Here is an 18,493-nt window from a genome sequence, read left to right on the forward strand (position 1 = left end):
TAATTTTCTAGCAAATCATCAAGAATTAATTAATTACATGATGCTGCTGCTGCTGCTGTTGCATACTTGACTGCGCGTTTTACGCGCGACTCTCAGGCGGTTTTCAGACGCAACAAATTATTTTGATTGCTTGACTAATGCAACTTCCTCAACCCAGGCGCGGCCTTCTAATTATGTATGCTGTCGATGCCGCTTGCATGTCTGTTGTCCATTTCACACACACACTCACACACACCGCATCAGGAGAGCTGCGGGCCAAGAAACAATTGAAACCACGCGAGTTTAACCGCCAGCTGACCCGCCTGTCGATTTTGTACGCGTTGGTGTTGGCACAGCAAAATTTTTGTATTTTTTTGTTTTTTGTGTTTTTTTTTTGACTAACCGCATTTGAACCCGGGTGAGTTCTTCGACTCGATGAGAAGTTTTTCGGTTGCTAGTCAAGTGTGGGCTGTACCAGGTGATTTATTGTGCACAGAGATCGGCGCACAGATATAGTATACTATGTCTTGAGCAGCTCAGTGGGCTTAACGCCTAACGGTTCTACACAGCCGATCCCCGCAAATTGATAAGCAATGAGAGAATTACTAACAAACTCTTGTTGACTTTGCTGATTTGCGAATAGAAAAAAAAAAAAACTGAAAATCTGCACAGGGGTTACAGGAAAAAAAAAAAAAAAGGGTTAGGGAATCTGATTTTTTTTATTTTCCATTTTTTGCTGAAGGGTTAAGGTATCGCCTTACAATTTTTGGCTGTTTGTTATGCATTATAGGAAACAGGGTTTGAGCAAACAGCAACTGTGCAACTGTGCAACTGTGCAACTATGCAACATCATCAACATCATTATCAACACTATCTTGGGACACCAATTCATTAATCATAAATTTAATTAACAATCAAGGATTTCTGAAGAAACCGAGTTGACAAAAGTTGACAAAGGAATTCGGTTTTTGCAAGGCGTTCCCTGCAAAAGGGTTGAGAAAATTAGCGGCGAGGATTTCAGTTGCGTTTGCAGTTTCTCAGAATATTTGCATTGATGCAAATGTTTTCCCTTCTTTCTCTTTCTATTTCTCTTTCTCTTTTTCGTTGTCATTTGCGGTTTGTTTGCCAATAAGGGAAGAAGGCAACAAAAGGCCAAATCACACACAAACAACAAACAAGCAAACAAACAACAGGATGACATTTTACCCGATCTATCGAAATAAATGCAAAAATTGAAATTTGCATATTTTATGCGCATTAGTGCAGAAATATTCGCGTTTTTCGAGTGCGCTGTAAATTGAATTGCATTTAATTAATGTGAATTATGCGAATCCCGTTTGGGCAGGGCAAAAATGCAAAACATTTCGTTTTTGGCCAATTTGCATAATTTTCGCATATGTCAAATGGGGGCGACGTGTGTCAATATTTGCACATGATTTCGATTTCAATTGCAATGATATATGATTTATAAGCACAAACAGTTGCTCATATAACTATGTACACTCATGAATACATTTATAGTTATTTTTAATTAGTTAATACATACAGCAGATTCTTCATATAACGTTTGCGGGCAACCAATGTGTAGGATTCCTTATGTGTATGCGTTAGATATTTCATTTTGTTTTGTTTCACGCGCACACAGGTAGTTGGTTATCTAGGTAGGTCAGTTATTGAATTAAAGAAGAAGAGATGATGATGATGATGATGATGGAGATGGAGATGGATATGAAGATGAAGAGATGGTAGTTCCCAGTTGATCTTCTTCACTTTGCTTGCGTTTCAGCAGGTATTTCACTTTGTCTTTTGTTTGCTTAGGTCAAGAACACACACACACATAGACACTCAGAGTGTCTAAGAGATGCCTTGATTTCTGAACAGGTAGTCTATTGTGATTACACTTTTATAAAGCATTTGTATTGCACATGCCAGTTAATTGAATATATACAAATTGGCTTAAGCATCTCATAGATACTAAAGTTGCCACAGTTTCACAAAATAATGTTCGATGCTTTCGCGTTTCGTTGTCGAATTTCGTATTTCGCACTTTTTCTCGTTGTTGTTTGTCAAGCTTAAAAATTACCCAGGTAACCCCGCGTATATACAACCTAACAGCACGACGTATGCGTTCAAACTGAAGTCAGATGCGTTGCGCCAGTAACTCCATATAGGCTCGACAACAAAATTTCCACCCAACTTCAACGTGCAACCTCGGCGCTCGCTTCAACCCCGGAACTGAGCGGCGCTGATCGTGCGACATGCAACATGTTCGATGCGAGCAGCGAACACAGAGCGAACGAGCGTAGGCTCTCAACATCGCATTTGAGTTTATCAAGCCATTATATGGCATTAAAGCGACACCGGCCGGCTACCGGATATGAGCGTGCCACACAAAAGGCCTGCTCGCTGGCTCGCTGGATCGCTGGCTTCGTTCATTCGCTCATTCGATCGGTCGCCTCTTGTTTTTGGGGTGCCCCGAAACAATGAGCCGGCTATATAGAGTGGCTTCACTGCCTGGAGTGAGTCGCGACTTGCGAGCAGCGCATACTAATTTCAACCGGACATGCAAAATATTCTAACAATGGACTGGCATTTGTGCGTTCTGCTTGTAAAGGAGTCATTAACACCTGAACTGTCAGGCCACTGAGCCGACAGATCAGATATCAGCTATAGCTATAGACGGGCAGGACAGTGGGAAAGAGAGAAAGATAGATTCATTGAAGAGTGTGAGAACATAATATTGAAAGGATGTAAGTAAAGAGATAATATAATGAATGCCTTAGAGAACTTAAGGGAGTGTAGTAAATGATGAGATTGAAAATCTAAGGACTATATATACATATATGTATATTATGAGTGTGTCAATGGGGCATACAAAAAAGATATAAGGTATTAGAATATATAATAAGTATTTCAAGTAATCCATAATTTGATAAATTGATTTATCATATATTCCTTCAATATATTCGATTTACCATGAATATACATATATACAATATATATCCATATAGAATGTCTATTTAAGTTATAAGAACTCAAAGTTTGTCTTTGACTCAGTATCTATGAAAAGATCATAACAGGTAAGAGTGCTCTCGAGTCGGCAGTGCCTGACGAACAAATACCCTGCATTCTTTTCCAATCATGACTTCCTAAAAAAAAAAAGCACAAAACAATTATTTTTAATTTTCAATGAGTTTAGACTATACAAAAATAGCATGTCTATTTAAATACCTCATCTGCATCTTCAACTCTAAAACTCTTTGCGTATCGTAAAAAATTAATCGTAAAGCAAAAATTAAATATTTTTTATACGCACACAGAGTTTCTTTTTAAGAGTTTTTTCTTATTAAAACTAATTAAAATAATTGAGTGAAGAGCGTGCTTAAAAATTTCTCCATAATTCAAACCAAAAAAAAAAAAATTTAACTGTTGAAAGCGAAGGTAAGTGTCATGCTTACAAAATAATTAAGAAACTTTCAACAACAACAACAATGACTCTTACCTTAACTAAATTGAAAGAGCTAAGCCAGTTGAGCATCTCTATATAATCTATCAACTGTTTGCACTTACCTAGGCCAATTTAACTCGTCCGAACTTCCTTAACTCTCTTGGCTAGCTTATCATTAAAATACAATTTTCAACTTTTGGCTAGAAACCTCTGCATCATTTCCACTTCCTCCCAACTTGGCTTCTTGTTTGGGTCAAGATTCTAAGCCAAAGTTATCTGCTTGTGCTTCTTGTATTCTGTTGAACATCTTCAATTTTTAGCCCTGAAACACATAACTTTCTATCTATTGTCTTAAGCTGGCGTCTAACTAGACTTGAGCACAGCGGGGTTTTAGGCCCAGGTTTCTGATTTGTTGTTGTTGTTGTTGTTTTTTCTTTCTTTCTGGTATTTCTCATTTTTTATGGACGTTCCGCTAGTCAAGTCAACGCTCAACACCTCATAATTCTATTGTCTTTCGACCTGTGCCAGTGCCTATGCCTGTCTTTGCATACATAATCATGTTAATCAGCTACCTCTGGCCAACTCTCGAGGCCCACGCTTGTTAACTTCACTTTCGTCGACTTTGTACACACTTTTTCTCGCTTCTTCTCTATTTCTCTACTGTTTTTATTTTCTTCTACTTCTTCATGAAATTATGCAAATTAGTTGCGCCTCTGTTTATGGAACGTCGTCGTCGTCGTTGTCGCAAGTTGACGACGCACTCTACCTAGATTTACTCCTCTCTCTTTATCCCTCACTCTATCGTTTTTTTTTTTTTTTTTTTTTTTTTTGATTGCACCTCAGATAGTCAAGTTTTTTTCTCGCTTTTTTATGATTTTATAATTTGCAGCTCGCTTCAAGTGGCAAACGCAGGCGCAGGGTGTTAGAGTCTGTGTGGAAGGCAGCTCTACGTAGCCCTAGCAGCCTCTAACCTCCTTCAGCCCTGCACGAGTTCCAATTGTGTTATTCAGGTGTTAAAGGCGACTACGCACGCGTCCACCTTTCGTTCTCTGTACTTCGCTTCAATCACCCCTGATGCTGAGCACCCTGCGATAGGCACCCCTTGCTACCCCTCTACACACACACATTTTTTCTGGTATTTTGTTTGAATATATAATTTTTTGAAGGTTTTTTTATGCTTTTTTATTTTTATTATTTTTTTTTTTTTTTTTTAGAATTTACTCGCTTAATTGGTAAACTTTGATTGGATACATGCGAGGCGGGCTCTTTAAAATTCAAATAAAATTTACATAATTTTCTAAATGGACAGCAACAAACCATAGACAATGCGACAAATAAACTATAAATTTGTTAGAAACCTGCATATGATTATGATCAAAGGGAAAACAATGCAGGAGGAACATGTTCGGAAAACCTAATGTTGTAGCAGGTATGGAGAGAGAGTGAGACAGGGAGAGGGAGGAGGAGCGCGAGTTTTAATAATATATCAATAATATAATTTACTAATAATGTAAGATTATTCATATAAAATTTATTATAAATATGTAATTAGAGCCTTATCGCAGAAATTTGTTATGTTACGAAATAATAGTTATCATTAATTTAGATGGTTGTTTACAAGCGTATTTTAATTAAAAAAAAAAAAATGTAGCTTTTCCTTTTTTCTAAATTCTATAAATAATATTTTTGGAATATTCAATATATTTAATTAATAATATTATTATTTTTAATAAATGCAATATATTTTATTTAAATTCCCAACACAATTCCCCATGAAGAATGAAATTGTAATAGATATATATATATATATATTTCTGTGTATTGCCCAAATTCGTTGACTTCATTTGACCCTGACATTGATAGCAGACATTCAACTCGATTAGACCCCAAAACAAGAGTCAACAAACAAGCAAATTTCTGAAAGCTAATTCTTTTCAATGAAAATTTCCGCAATTACAAAAATGAAATGTTAGAATTACATTTTGTGTATGCTAAATAAAACATTTTATCGCCGCTGCCGCCGAGGGAAGCTGCACACAAGCTGCGGCAATTGCCGAGCGGCGAGGTGCACGGGACACCAACTGGGGCAACTGGGGGGGAGGTGGCTAACAAGTTTGGGTAGGCTGCCAGTCAAGCAGACGCCACGGAAAGTACATTAACCCAGGCCTCGGCGGCTGCTGTTGCCCGTTTGCGGATTGTTTGGGGTAAGGCCGAATGTCGCCCTCCTCTTGCACCCCCCAGTACATTCAGCTCGCAGCTGGCCACCCACAACGCTGGCGACACCCTTTAGAACCATTTTTATATACCCAGTATTGTAGATAGTGATTTAAATGGGTTATATGATATTTGATATCAATATGTAATGCACAAAAAATGGAAACAAGAAATTAAAATGAATGAAACTCTCGTATTATCTTCAAACTCTTAGAATTAGTTAAGTAAAGGTATTTTCTTTTAATTGATTGGATTAGCTTCTACATTGATCAGCTGAATATCAGAAAACCAATTTAAATATGCAATTATATAAGCATTTATGTACCTATAATAGTTGTAATATATGTGAGCCTAAGCCCAATCGACTCATTATTTCGTTCTTTATCTATTCCAGGGTATCTTTTAGTCAAACGCATTGTAGATATGTGAATGTCTGTGTGTGCGGGTTTTTGTTACGCTTGTTAATTTACGCCGTAGCTCGCCAAGTACTCATATTCACATCCACATTCACAGGCTACAAATGTGCAGGAAGTGAGATTGGGTTAGCTTAGGTCTGCCCAGTGCGTAGTGGGTGACAGAAGAGGGTGGCAGAGGTTGGGAGGGTTAGTTGGCTTGGCCATGCAACACTTAATGAACTGCAAATACATATGCACAGCATAGAGAGTTGAGTGTGTATGTATGTGTGTGTGGGGGAGCTTTTAAATGTTTAATTACATCTGTGACTATATATATATATATGTGTGAAATTCTATGTAATTTCTCTCAGTGTATAACGCAATGGGAAAATATGCTTATATTCATAAATGGGAACCTAGACAAACCTCCCAGGCTGTCGAGCTGAGCAACATTTGCTGCATTGGCGCATTTTTCGCAATGTTTCCGTTTTGAATTCACTTTTCATTTGTGAACCTAAAAGCCCCTCACACACACACTCGCACACGCACACGCACACACACAGACGCAGACGCAACCCCTAGCTAAACAGCCCCTATTCAGCCGAACAAGCGACGAGCTGCGTCGAGTGCAACAACAACGAGCGGCAACTGTGTCTCGCAAGCGTCTCGGCTAGTACCCTATTTACCAGTCTGCCCAGGCCGCCCCCTCGGCCCCACCTTAGGCTCCTAAAGGCTCCATCTTAATACAGCCTTGGAGGCACACATAATTAAAATGTCATCGTCATAATCATCGTCGTCGTCGTCGTCGTCGTCACCGTTTGCAGTCAGCACTTTTTATACACTTATCCCAGGGCAACCGAGGGCATTGGTTACGTTTAAACGATATGACTTAGTCGTTCTAGCAATAAAGAATTATATGTAGAAATTATATTAAAGCCATTTAGGACTAATCGAATTCATTTTAAGCTTTTTAAGCCAGGACAAGAAAGGTTTTAATTATATTTAGTATGTATAAATATATTATATACACGTAAGAACAAATTAATAATAAAAATGTCTATATATAAATAAATATCAATTTAATTTAATTCATTATATAATTTTTTTTTCTAATAATAATATATGTAAGTATATTTATTAATATAATTAATAGTATAATATTTTTTATAATTTTATTATTTATTTGTATTATTTATGTACATTTTTATATATCGCAATAAATGACTAACGTATCAAAGGCATTTCCAGGAAATTTATAAATAGGTTTTCCCGTCATGCAGCAATTCACTGAATTATGCTTTATGGAAGGTAATTCGTAGAATAGTAATTTAATTTAATATTTAGTTATTCTTGGTGAACATTTTTTGCTAATTAGAAATTTAATAACACAAAGTGAAGGTATGTACTTTAAATAAAAATATTTTACAATAATTTCAGCAATTTGTTCATATCTAATCGTAGTAGTTGCAACAGTTGCAAATAGATATAATATAATATAATATAATACAATATAATAATAAAATAAAATATTTAATTAAATTTGTAGAATATATTTTATTATATATTTTAATTATGTAATTATTATGTCTCTTTTTTTTATTTATTTACTATACATGTAATTATTGTTGATTAGAATGTAACTAACTATAATTTTTATTCTGTTTGCTTATGAGATAGTTTATGATTTCCTTATTTTCATTTGATAATTATTATTGTTGCGTTATTATTTTTTCACTAATCAAGAAGTAGCATTTATATTAGTGTATTAAACATTCGTTACTTAATGCAACTGCTAAGAATTTCAATTGCTGTTGCTATTTAGCTGCAACTCCAAATCCCTTTTGCCGTCGAAGCACTTGAGCGGGTCGTAGTGTCGCCCAAACCCCCATTGGAGTTGGGACTGCGAGCAGGGGGCGGGGTTAAACAAATATAATTCTCCATTTAATGCGGCAAATGTAATTTAAGCAGCAGGAGCAGTCATAATGCAGACCTTAAGCCTAGTGCAGGCGGAATATAACAACAAGGTTTTCTTGCAGTGCAGCAGAAAAGTTTCTTAGGAAAAGAGGGCGATGGGGGGCGTGGCAGTGCCTACTGCCTGCATATACAATTTTTTTTCGCTCGCTTCTCTGTTAGCTCAACAATTGAGAATTGAGGCAGGGTTCACGAGTTTCTGAATATTTAATGCGACGTCCGTGAAACGAAATTGACAAACTAATTTGAGGGACATTTAGAAAATCAGTTGCGATAATTGAATGTGTATGGGAAAAAGCAAGTTTTAGGAGATGAAGCCCAGAGATATAATTGAATATCATAAAAAAGGAGGAAGGGTAAAAGCAAAATACAAAACTAATAAATATATATATATATATATATATATATATATTATAGAAGTAGAGTAAAATACACACAGACACAGGACACTCAGCGAGCCTTTGGCACAAAGCACGAGGGGTTAATGTCAGGGCGAGCACAAAGGCAGAGGCAGGCAAGAGAGAGAGGTGAGAAAGAGACAGAGAGAAAGATAGAGAGAAAGAGAAGCAGCGAGAAAGTTGCCAACTCACAGGGCACAGGCTGAACGAGGCCTGGGCCCCTGAAGCAGACAGTGCAATGTCCCGACGCTGGCTGCATTGTGCGCAGCGAGTCCTTACAAGTACACACAGGACATGCCCAGCTGAACAGGAGACAAACAGACAGATAGACAACGAGACGGATAGACAGAGTGACAGAGCGACAGACAGACATCATTTCATCAACGTTGACAAACTCATCGCTTTTGACGGCCTGAGCAGTCGTTAACCAGCCAGAGCCCAGCCTACTCCTCCCTCCCTCCCCTTCAGCTCCGCAACGCATCCGTTCGACATTGACACATGATTTTCCAGCTAGCTTGGAGCCTGCTTGCTTGCAGCTCCATTTTCCATTTGCCATTTTGCATTTTCCATTTAACATTTTTCGTGTCTCCAGTTGGCCAGGCTTTAATAGCAAATCCTTTAACTCCCTCGGCTCGTGTATTTGCATACCAAATTGTTGCTTGAGCTAATTTTTTTCAATTAAACCAAATCCTGTCTGGCAACGACTCTACAACGTAGCTGGTCAACAAATTCCACTTCCTCGGCCAGCATTTCCTATCCTTCGTCATCCTATTCTGTATGCAAAATATTTTCATGCATTGCAAACTTTCAATGCTGTTAAAGTTTTTAAGCTATTTAGTAGGGTAGACATGAATGCCAATGCCAAAAGTCGCAAACTTTTGCCAAATCATCTCACAGTCTGCAGCATCACAAGTTTCGAGTGGCAGTGGCAGAAGCCAATAATGAAATAATATCAGCAAATTTTCCAAAGCGCTTTTGCAAAAAAAAAAAAAAAAAAAAAAAAAAAAAAAATTGGCTACTTTTCCACTTATTGGCTTAAAGCGACTTTAACTTGTTATATATCTATTTTTGTTCAGAATTGCAAAAGTTGCAATCTATTTTCCTTTTATTTGAAAAGCTTAAGGTAAGGACTCTGGCCAAGTATACATACACATACATACATATACATATACAAGTAATTGTGCAGAACAGCTTTCAGACTGATTGATCTACTCTCTCATACTAGATTTCTCTAAATTTGTATGAACTTTATTCCCTGAACTCTTTGCCTCGATCTTTCACTACCTCCTTTCTCTTCCTTTTCTCATACCCTCATATTCTGGTCTACAAATTGAGCTAATTAAGGTACAGCTCAGTGCATGTAAATCGACCTTTCAACTCATTCGTTGTTCCCTTTGTCTAATGAGGCGTAAACGTGCGCATTTCTAGGTGTGTTGCACCAAACAGGTCAACACGCCATGTGCCAACAGCAACAATACCAACAACAACGACAACAACAACAAAAGCAGCAGCAGCAACAACTGGTCGGGACAACACCTACATAACGTGTCACAAAATGTGTTTTTAATTTGCCAAAAACACGAGGGTCAGGTGTAAAAATGTTAAAAGGCTCTGCTCCAAATGATGATTGAAATATGTGCTAGATATATGTATGTATATATGTATATACGCATATTTATATGTATGCATACATAGATATGTGCATATATTCATTTGAGACCACACACACGCCAAACCACGCCCCGTTGCTGCTCTTTATATTAATTTTTTTTCCTTTTTTTTTTTTTTTTTTTTTTTGGTTGGTGAATTTTAATTGCTTGGCCAGCAGCTCGTTAGCACAAAAGCTGACAACCAAATTGAAATAATTGATATGCATATATGCATATACATATAGGTAAAATATATTAATTAATATCAATTTCATATGACGTCGTCCTGCTCAACGTTCCACGTTGTCGAGCATCAATTAGTTGGCGCACTTTTATGGCCCCGTCGCAGCCGTCGTATTTAATGTGCCCAACCTGAGTCTGAGTCTGAGTCTGACTCGTGCCTGAGCTGTGGCTTCTAGGCCTTTTTATTTGACACCTTTGCTGATTTTTATGGCCGCCTGCACTTGGGTGGTCCTTTGTTTGGCCTTCGCCATTTGCCTGTCATTTCGTTCTTAACGGCCTCCGGTCACATCTAATTAATAACAGTTGCCATTAGTCTCTTTGTGTATGTGTGTGTGTGTGTGTGTGTGTTTTGCTGGCAGTGAGCGTAGCAGGTCGTCTCTTTTCAGTCATTCCATTGGGCACATTTTTCTTCTTCTTTTCTTTCAATCAAATTATCGCGCTTTTGATCAGCGCTCGCAAATGGCAAGCGCAAAGTGGAATTGACAAAACGAAGACAATAACAACAACAATCAACAATGTGCTGTCGTTACGTGCATATGTATGTACCTTTATACGCATACATACATATGTATGTGTGTCGTGGCGAGCTTACAAGTAAAAAAAATACTGTCAAGGGCATTGCCAAAAATTATTTGAGTACACTTCATTTCAGTGATCTGGTCACACTCAATTGATCACAGCTGTTCTGGTTGCCAATTAATTACATTTTGCGTTGTTTTTATTGTTTAATTGACAATGCAATGATTAAACAACGCCTACCGGAGCTTTATATATACATATATATGTATATATATATATATCTGTTTGTAATTGTGTGTTCGCGCGTGACCGCAGGGCAAGCAACACCTGTGAACTTTTTGTTGTTTTTTCGTGTGTGCGGCTGGCTTGTAAACAGCGTGGGAATCGCTGAGCAAACTTACAAGCACACTAACACACATGCGTATTTGAGCGTGCGTGCGTATGGGTGGATTTGTGCAGCGTTAGTTGATCAAATAGGCGCGTAAAAGAGAGAGAGAGAGAGAGCTAGAGTCGTTGTTGGAAGAGAGCAAAGTGAGTGCAGAGAACATGCACGTCTGTAATACGTATGCATGTATTTAAATGTAGCAAATGTAAAAAATACCAATATACTAAAAGCAAATAAAAATCCTCCTCCTTTGCAAAGCTTTGATAAATTTGTTCATTTGTATTTCGGCAAACAAAATCATGTATGCACATACATATGCATGCACAGGTATTGGTATTCAAGAGAGCGTGGGAGCTGCCTTTTATATTTTTGCTTTTAATGCTCATTGCGATTGACACTTAATTAATTAATGTTACTTCTTTGCCGATGCTAAGACTGTGAATATTTCCAGGAATATTGAGTGTCTTACAACTTTTCGCTTTTGCCTTTTTTTTGCCGTAGTCAGGCGCTTAAAGTGCGCCTAAAAATAGACTCAAATTTATGCGTTTATTGAAATGTTTGCAATTGACAGCAAAGAAAATGGCTGCCAACATAAAAAAAAAAAAAAAAAAAAAAAAAAAAAAAACAAAACAACATACAAATAAGAACAATAAATAACCAGAGTACCTGTGGCCACGCCAACGCTTCCCAGCTGCAGTCTATTTATTGTCTATTGTCGGCCAAAGGTCAATTTGCATGCTGGTTCGCTAAACGAACAAGTGAGTATATTGGGTTTGTTTGTTAAAGGCCTATCAGACAATACTGGCATATGCCAGTAATATAACAGTTAACAGAGTATTACAGTGGCGTATATGCCCGTTTCGATGCTGTTTTATGACGCTCGCCGGGTCAACAAATTTCTCATTCATTATTACAGCCGCTTTACCACCCTCCCTCCCTCCCTCTCTCGCTCTGCTACTCTCACACTCTCTCTATCATAATGACAGGCAAATTGTTATCAGACTGGTAGGTGGGTCCAGCTAATGGCCGTCTAGTTTAATTAAACTTCAGTCTATGGCATTGGAATATTTATAGCCTTCTGGGCTTTTTAATTAAGCCGTCTGCTATTTAACGTTAACATCGCATAATCGATAAAGACTACAAAAGTTTCCCATCAAAGATGTTAGATGTCATGTTATACATTCACTCCAAGGTCATCGGAAAATCTCTGCATGGGAAATCTGTTCACATACGTTTTTATTGTTGTGCACCACATACACATGCCTCAAGGTCATTTGGGATATTTTGTGAAATTAGCTTTTTTCACTTGATAGTCGTTAACGTTTTTAATAATGTTTATATTTTTATAGCTTCTGGTTTAGTAATGGGTTTTCAGTGTTTTGTTTAGCTCTTCTGCATGGTCATTAAAATTCTGCTCTCTGCTCCCAAAAACTATTTTGTACCTGTTTTTTACAGTACTTTCTCGAGTCTTTTGCACTAAGCATGTTTTCTTTATGCAGTATTAGTATTTTTAATTATTTTTTTTTTTATGTTTCTAATTTTGTTTCTAAAAATTAAATTTGTTTTAATATTACAATTAAAAAATTTTTTTTTCATTTTTTTTTCTATTTTAGAACTTTTTTTTTTCATTTTCTCTCAATTTTTTTGGATTTATTTTTGTTTTTTTATTTTTATAAGTCTATTATTTTTATATATGTATAAATTTTTCAAATTTTGTATTTTTGTTTTGCTCAAAAATTGAAGCTTAAATACATATATTATTGCCTCACATTTTCATAAAACTATAAATCAAGATAAAAATTTATGAAGCATTTTCATTTTTATATGCATGTTGATTAATCTTTCTTTACATACAATAAAATTGCATTATATTTCCATATTTGCTATATGCTTCAGATTTGATCGCAATTTCGTTGGCTTGTTCTCAATTTTTCACTTGCCATATGTAGGCAACGCCCTGTTGCACATTGGAATCGCCGGCCTTTGGCTTTGGGCTGCTCGGGGCGGGCTGTCTAGATGAGTTAAGGCCTGCAGTCAAAGGCACAATATATGGCCGGCCCATTGAAAGGTTCAATTGCAGCGATAAATATTGCAAACTCGCAACTGCATTTGCAAGTTCTCACTCTTCTCGCTTTCGCTCTCTTTCTCTGTCGCCCTCTTTCTCTTTCTTGGCAACTGGCTCCTTATCAGAGTGCGACAAGTTTCTCACGACGAGGCAGGACAAAAGTCGTCGTTGCCTGTTGGGTGGTAACAAATGTTTTATTTATATGCAACGAGGCGTCGAGAGAGACAGAGACAGACAGAGAGAGAGAGAGAGAGAGAGAGAGAGAGAGGAGCTGATATGAAATGCTTGCCTCTATATTCAAGCATATGAAATAAAAGGTGGGCGTATCTTTGTCAGCAGCATAGGCCCAATTCCCATTCCTCATTCCTCATACCTCATTCCCCATTCCCCATGCTCCCTAGGGGCCAGCAGTAACGCATTTTTTATCAATATGTCTTCAAGCAAAGATGCAACTAGAAATGGAACCAAAGTTGGAGCTGGAGAGCTGAAGTTGCAGTTTGAGTTGAAGTTGAAGTTGAAGTTGTGGCAACTGCCGCTGGCTGCAAAATAAAGTTTTCAACTTTGCATTTTGCCATTTTTTCCTCTCATTTCAGTGGAGCAATTCTCACAATGTGCCGTTATCTGTTGCACTTGCTGGGCGTTTGGTTTCATGTTTCGCTTTTTCATTGTCGCCGGCTGCTGTCAACGCCATATGAATAATATTGAGAGCGACAAAATAAGATTCAACAATGTGAAGGCAACGGAACGGTGGGCCGAAAGGGGCGAGTGCCCGGAGGGGGCGAGTACTTGGTAAACCATGTTAAACGAATTTGATGGAATATGCAAGCACCTTTGAGTTGAATGACCTCTCTCAGTGATTCTCAGAATCTTTAAGTGTTTAATATGATTATTTTTTGTTTTAAATATTTATTGTATTAATATTTATAATGGATTATAATACATATATTTATTATTTTATATACTTTATTGAATATAATGTATAATAATGTATAATGTAATAATACCTATATAAATTAATTGTTTAATTTAAAGTGCTCACACTTACTGGACTATTCATTTAGTAAATGTTATATATAGAAAATATAAATACAGAAATAATAATAAACATCAGATAGCTATAATAGTTCGAATCAGTAAAAATAATCAAAGGGATACCCGGTGAATTGATTGAATAAGTTTTTGGGAGCATTCATCTTCTATATACCCACTCTAAAGATAATACCCACTTCTAGGGTATATGCAAAACGAAATATGCAACGCAATAAAATATTTATTGAATTACGGAAGCTGTCGATGTGATTTGAAATTGAGAGTCTTACACGACTCGCTGGCTGTCTGGCTGGTGTTACAAAATACAAGACGCATCAAATGGCAATGGATATGTTCGTAAATATTTAAGAGCATATTACGTATAGATTTATGGAATTTTTCAATATCACTTACATCACAACTGCTGGCATATGGAGATTGAAAAGGACTTACCTGAAAATAAATGAAAAGAGAATAAAGAAAATATGTTATTACAAAAGAGTTTAGAGAGAGCACATGGAATAGTATATAGTTGGCATATATTAAAATGTATACATGTAAGAGGCTGACTAGGGGTGTGCTTGACTAGGATATACCCCGCATGCAACATTTGAGAATATATATACTTTATAGTGTCTGGCTTATCACGTTACATAAAACTTCAGAAAATCAATATACCCTAGTTTCCGCATTTCAATCAAAAAGGTTTTTAATTTAGCTTTAAACATTTTTCAACAAAATCTAAAAAAAAGTCACTGCAATTGACTCTTAATTAAATATGCGAAAAAAAAAGAAATGAAACAAAAATAATCGAAATACTGTTAGGTAAATATATTTATTTAGTTGTGGTTTGTCATTTATGGCTGGCTAAATAAACTGAAATTCGATAGTTAAACAATTTATTTATTGTCTATTTGATTTGATTTGATTTTTATTTATTTGCTTTGTGTTTTTTTCATTGTTGGCAAAGCTTAATAAATCGTATTTATTATCTGCATATTGTTTTTGTGGGCTTTAAATAAACGATAAAGCGATTTGCACAACATTTTGTTTGATAATTTGACGATTGCCATCACATAATGACCATAATCACCATAATGATGATAATGATGATGAGGGCAATTTGCACAGCTCGACTGAAGTCGAATTGACATTATTCTCAATGTGCTTTTGCCATATCGCACATATGTATATAAGCAACTCTGTCTTGCATTCCTAAATGAGAATGAAAATCCAGAGGGAAATCAATTGGCAAAGTAAACAGAAGAACAGTTGGACGAAGAGAAAGACGGACGGCCAGATGTTATTTCAGCTGATGTCAGTTTTTATTTTAATCAAGTTTGGATTGGATTTCGATCACAAGTTTGTTGTATGATTTATTTCATAAATTTTCTATGATTTAATAATTAATTTGGAAGTTATATGAAAATGTTATTAGAATATACGAATAATTTCGAAATTAATTAATTAGTATTAAAGACTAGCCGAAGCTAATCGAATTATGACTGATTTTGTTAATAAAGCTTTAAGTCTAGTTAGATAGACAACCAGCTAGTCAATACACTGCATAAAACTAATCTGGAGTTTTTACTTCCTGAGCAAGTATAATCTTGTTGATGGCCAAGCAAAGTAGGCAGCTTTAAATAAAGTAGTAGCAAATCTCTTTTTAAATGTCGAAATCTTGTTAATTTTACGAAACTATAATTCATGCTTGGACAAAGCTCGTTAGAAAAAATCATTAAAGCTGTTAACTACTTTTAAAATACGTTAATCAGTTTAAGTAAGGTCAAGTGTAGCTGTAGAAGCATAAGAAATCTAATTTGCACTAGCTAAAAGTAGTTCATTTTAATTAATTCAGTGTATATCATTTATACGTATAAATAAATTTAAATGAAAGCTGAGGCTGAGAAGCTCATTAAAGCTCTAAAATCGAATTGAATACGCTTTTTGTTTATAGCAAAGCTTAAACTTTACACTGTTGCAAAATTTTCAAGACGAAGAAACTGTCAATTATTTTTAAAGCGTAAAACAAATTAAGTAGTTAATTTAAATTATATCTAATTAGATATTTGAATATATGTATATATAATTAATTTCTATATATATTTAAACTCATCTAAGCCACACTTTTCTCACACACAGAAATCGGCTATTTGTGGAGTAATTAAACAAAGTCATAAAGCGCAAATGGATATTATTTCCAAAATAGGCTAAAGCCATTAAATATTATAAATTAATATAATTTAAATATATTTTCATATATAAGCTTACAAATGCCCAATGAACAGAAAACAAAACACATTAAAGCCAATTGGGACAGAGAGAGATAGAGAGAAAGAGAGAGAGAGAGAGCGACGAAAAGAGAAATAGGCAGGGCAAAATGTAATTTAACTAATTTGAATCAATATAAATTATAAAGATAAACAACCGCAACAACAGAGAGAGAGAGAGAGAGAAAGAGAGAGAGAGAAGAGATAAAGAGAGAAAGGGGTAGGGCAAAATGTAATTTAACTAATTTGAATTAATATGAATTATAAAGGTAAACAATAATAATAACAACAACTACGATTAGTCAACCAGCCACACAAATCGTATAAGCGTGTAATTTAATTTAATGCAACCAACTGCAATAGTAATAACAACAACAGCAGCAACAGCTTAATATTGTTGCTGGCGCGTGAATAAATGTGGAAAATGCTGTCGTGTTGCAACAACAGCACAATTTTTGGCTCTTAATGCTCATAAACGGATTGAAAATATGAAGTATATTGGTTTTCATAAAATGTATGTAACAATCAGAAGAAGGCGTGGCATATATCATAAAGTATACATATTTTGATTAGGGTAATGCGAGGGTATTAAATGAAGTCAATCAAGCTGTATCAGTCTGTCTCCATATGTGTGTAAGAGTTATGTAAGTGTGTGTGTGTGATATAAGTTAACGTATTTGATTCAATAGCAGGGCATCTACTAGTCGTGCACTGCCATCTGGCGCACTCTCACGTGATATCTACTTTATGCGTTGCCAAAAGCCAAATCACTGAAGCATTCAGTTCATAGATACCTATAAAAGGGGCGTGGCAATGCGCTTATATCACACACAATTTGTTGCCGCTGCTAATAAAGTTGTTGGCAACAAACAGCGGCAGCAACAACAACAACATCTGAGACTTACAAACTGTTTCCCAAAACAAACAAAAAAGTCGTCGTCGAAGAAGAAGAAGAGGCAACAGCAGCAGCAGACAAACAATTGCACAATGTGGCTAAGAAAAGAGGAAGCACAAAATGAGCAGCCAGCGAAAAGAAAGAAAAACATTAATAGGCGTCTTAGCCGTTGGCTGTGAGGCTGTTACTGTTGCTGTTGCTGTTGTCTTGGCCAACAATCGGAAGTGCAAAATTAAAAGCCAGACACACAGCCAAGAAAAACCCAAAAACTCACAAAACTCAAAGAGGAAATACGAACAACAACAACAGCAACAAACTGAAAAGTGTGTGTGCGCTTTTGGGTCTGAAGTAATATGGCCTAGAAGATGTATGGCCAAGAGCCAACTGGCTGCCAGGCTGCCAGCCTAACTTGGTTCGTTAATCTGGCTAGTGAACCCTTAGAAGTTCATAAGCACTTTTGGCTGGCTAAGACATTAGTCAACTTTGGCGCTGGTCGAAAGTCCTTCAGACTGGCTTTTTGGTTTTGGCCAAGTTTACTAATTACAGTTATAGGCGCTGAAAAGTTTCTATGAACTAAGCATGAGTCAGTTTACAGTCAGCTTACCGTTGAGCAGGGACAAATCTTTAATGTGAATCATGTGGCTTATATGAGAACTCTGTTTACAAACGAAGGTTTCAATTGGAAATTACAAATCAATAATCGATTAAGTTAAGTACATCTGACTACTATTGAGTTTTATATTCAACTATATATTAAAGTTTCTCATTTGATAACAAAATATTTGAAGAGCATTCAACATCTAAGATTTCTTTTACATATAAAAAAGGAAATAGTTAAAATATTTCAAAATACTACTATGAATTCTTTGCATATACATATTGAACGACTTGTGAAAGATTGCGTCTCTCCATTTCAGTAATATATGGCAACTGGAACCTTTACTATATCTAGGGTTATATAAACTATGATCTTTAAATGTTGAAAGTAAACCTTTTCGAATTTTTTTTTTCAAAGACAATTTCAATTAACATC

The 18,493-nt window shown here is 36.1% G+C and overlaps 1 protein-coding gene across 3 annotated transcripts in view; it reads right to left on the bottom strand.

Moving 5' to 3' along the window:
* The window catches only part of LOC6577366 (rap1 GTPase-activating protein 1), a 113,268-nt gene that overhangs the window by 63,340 nt on the left and 31,435 nt on the right, over window positions 1–18,493 (bottom strand). Inside the window, exon 1 of one of the 3 annotated variants that reach the window (XM_032728374.2) lies at window positions 1,526–2,104. The exons of the other annotated variants lie outside the window; for them this stretch is intronic. Coding sequence (XP_032584265.1) covers window positions 1,526–1,599 — 74 coding nt within the window. The 5' untranslated portion in view covers window positions 1,600–2,104. Of the gene's footprint in view, window positions 1–1,525; window positions 2,105–18,493 lie in introns of those variants that run through there. 3 annotated transcript variants of the gene reach the window in all.

Source organism: Drosophila mojavensis, unplaced genomic scaffold (genome assembly GCF_018153725.1).
Source record: "Drosophila mojavensis isolate 15081-1352.22 unplaced genomic scaffold, ASM1815372v1 contig_36, whole genome shotgun sequence".
Taxonomy (NCBI): domain Eukaryota; kingdom Metazoa; phylum Arthropoda; class Insecta; order Diptera; family Drosophilidae; genus Drosophila; species Drosophila mojavensis.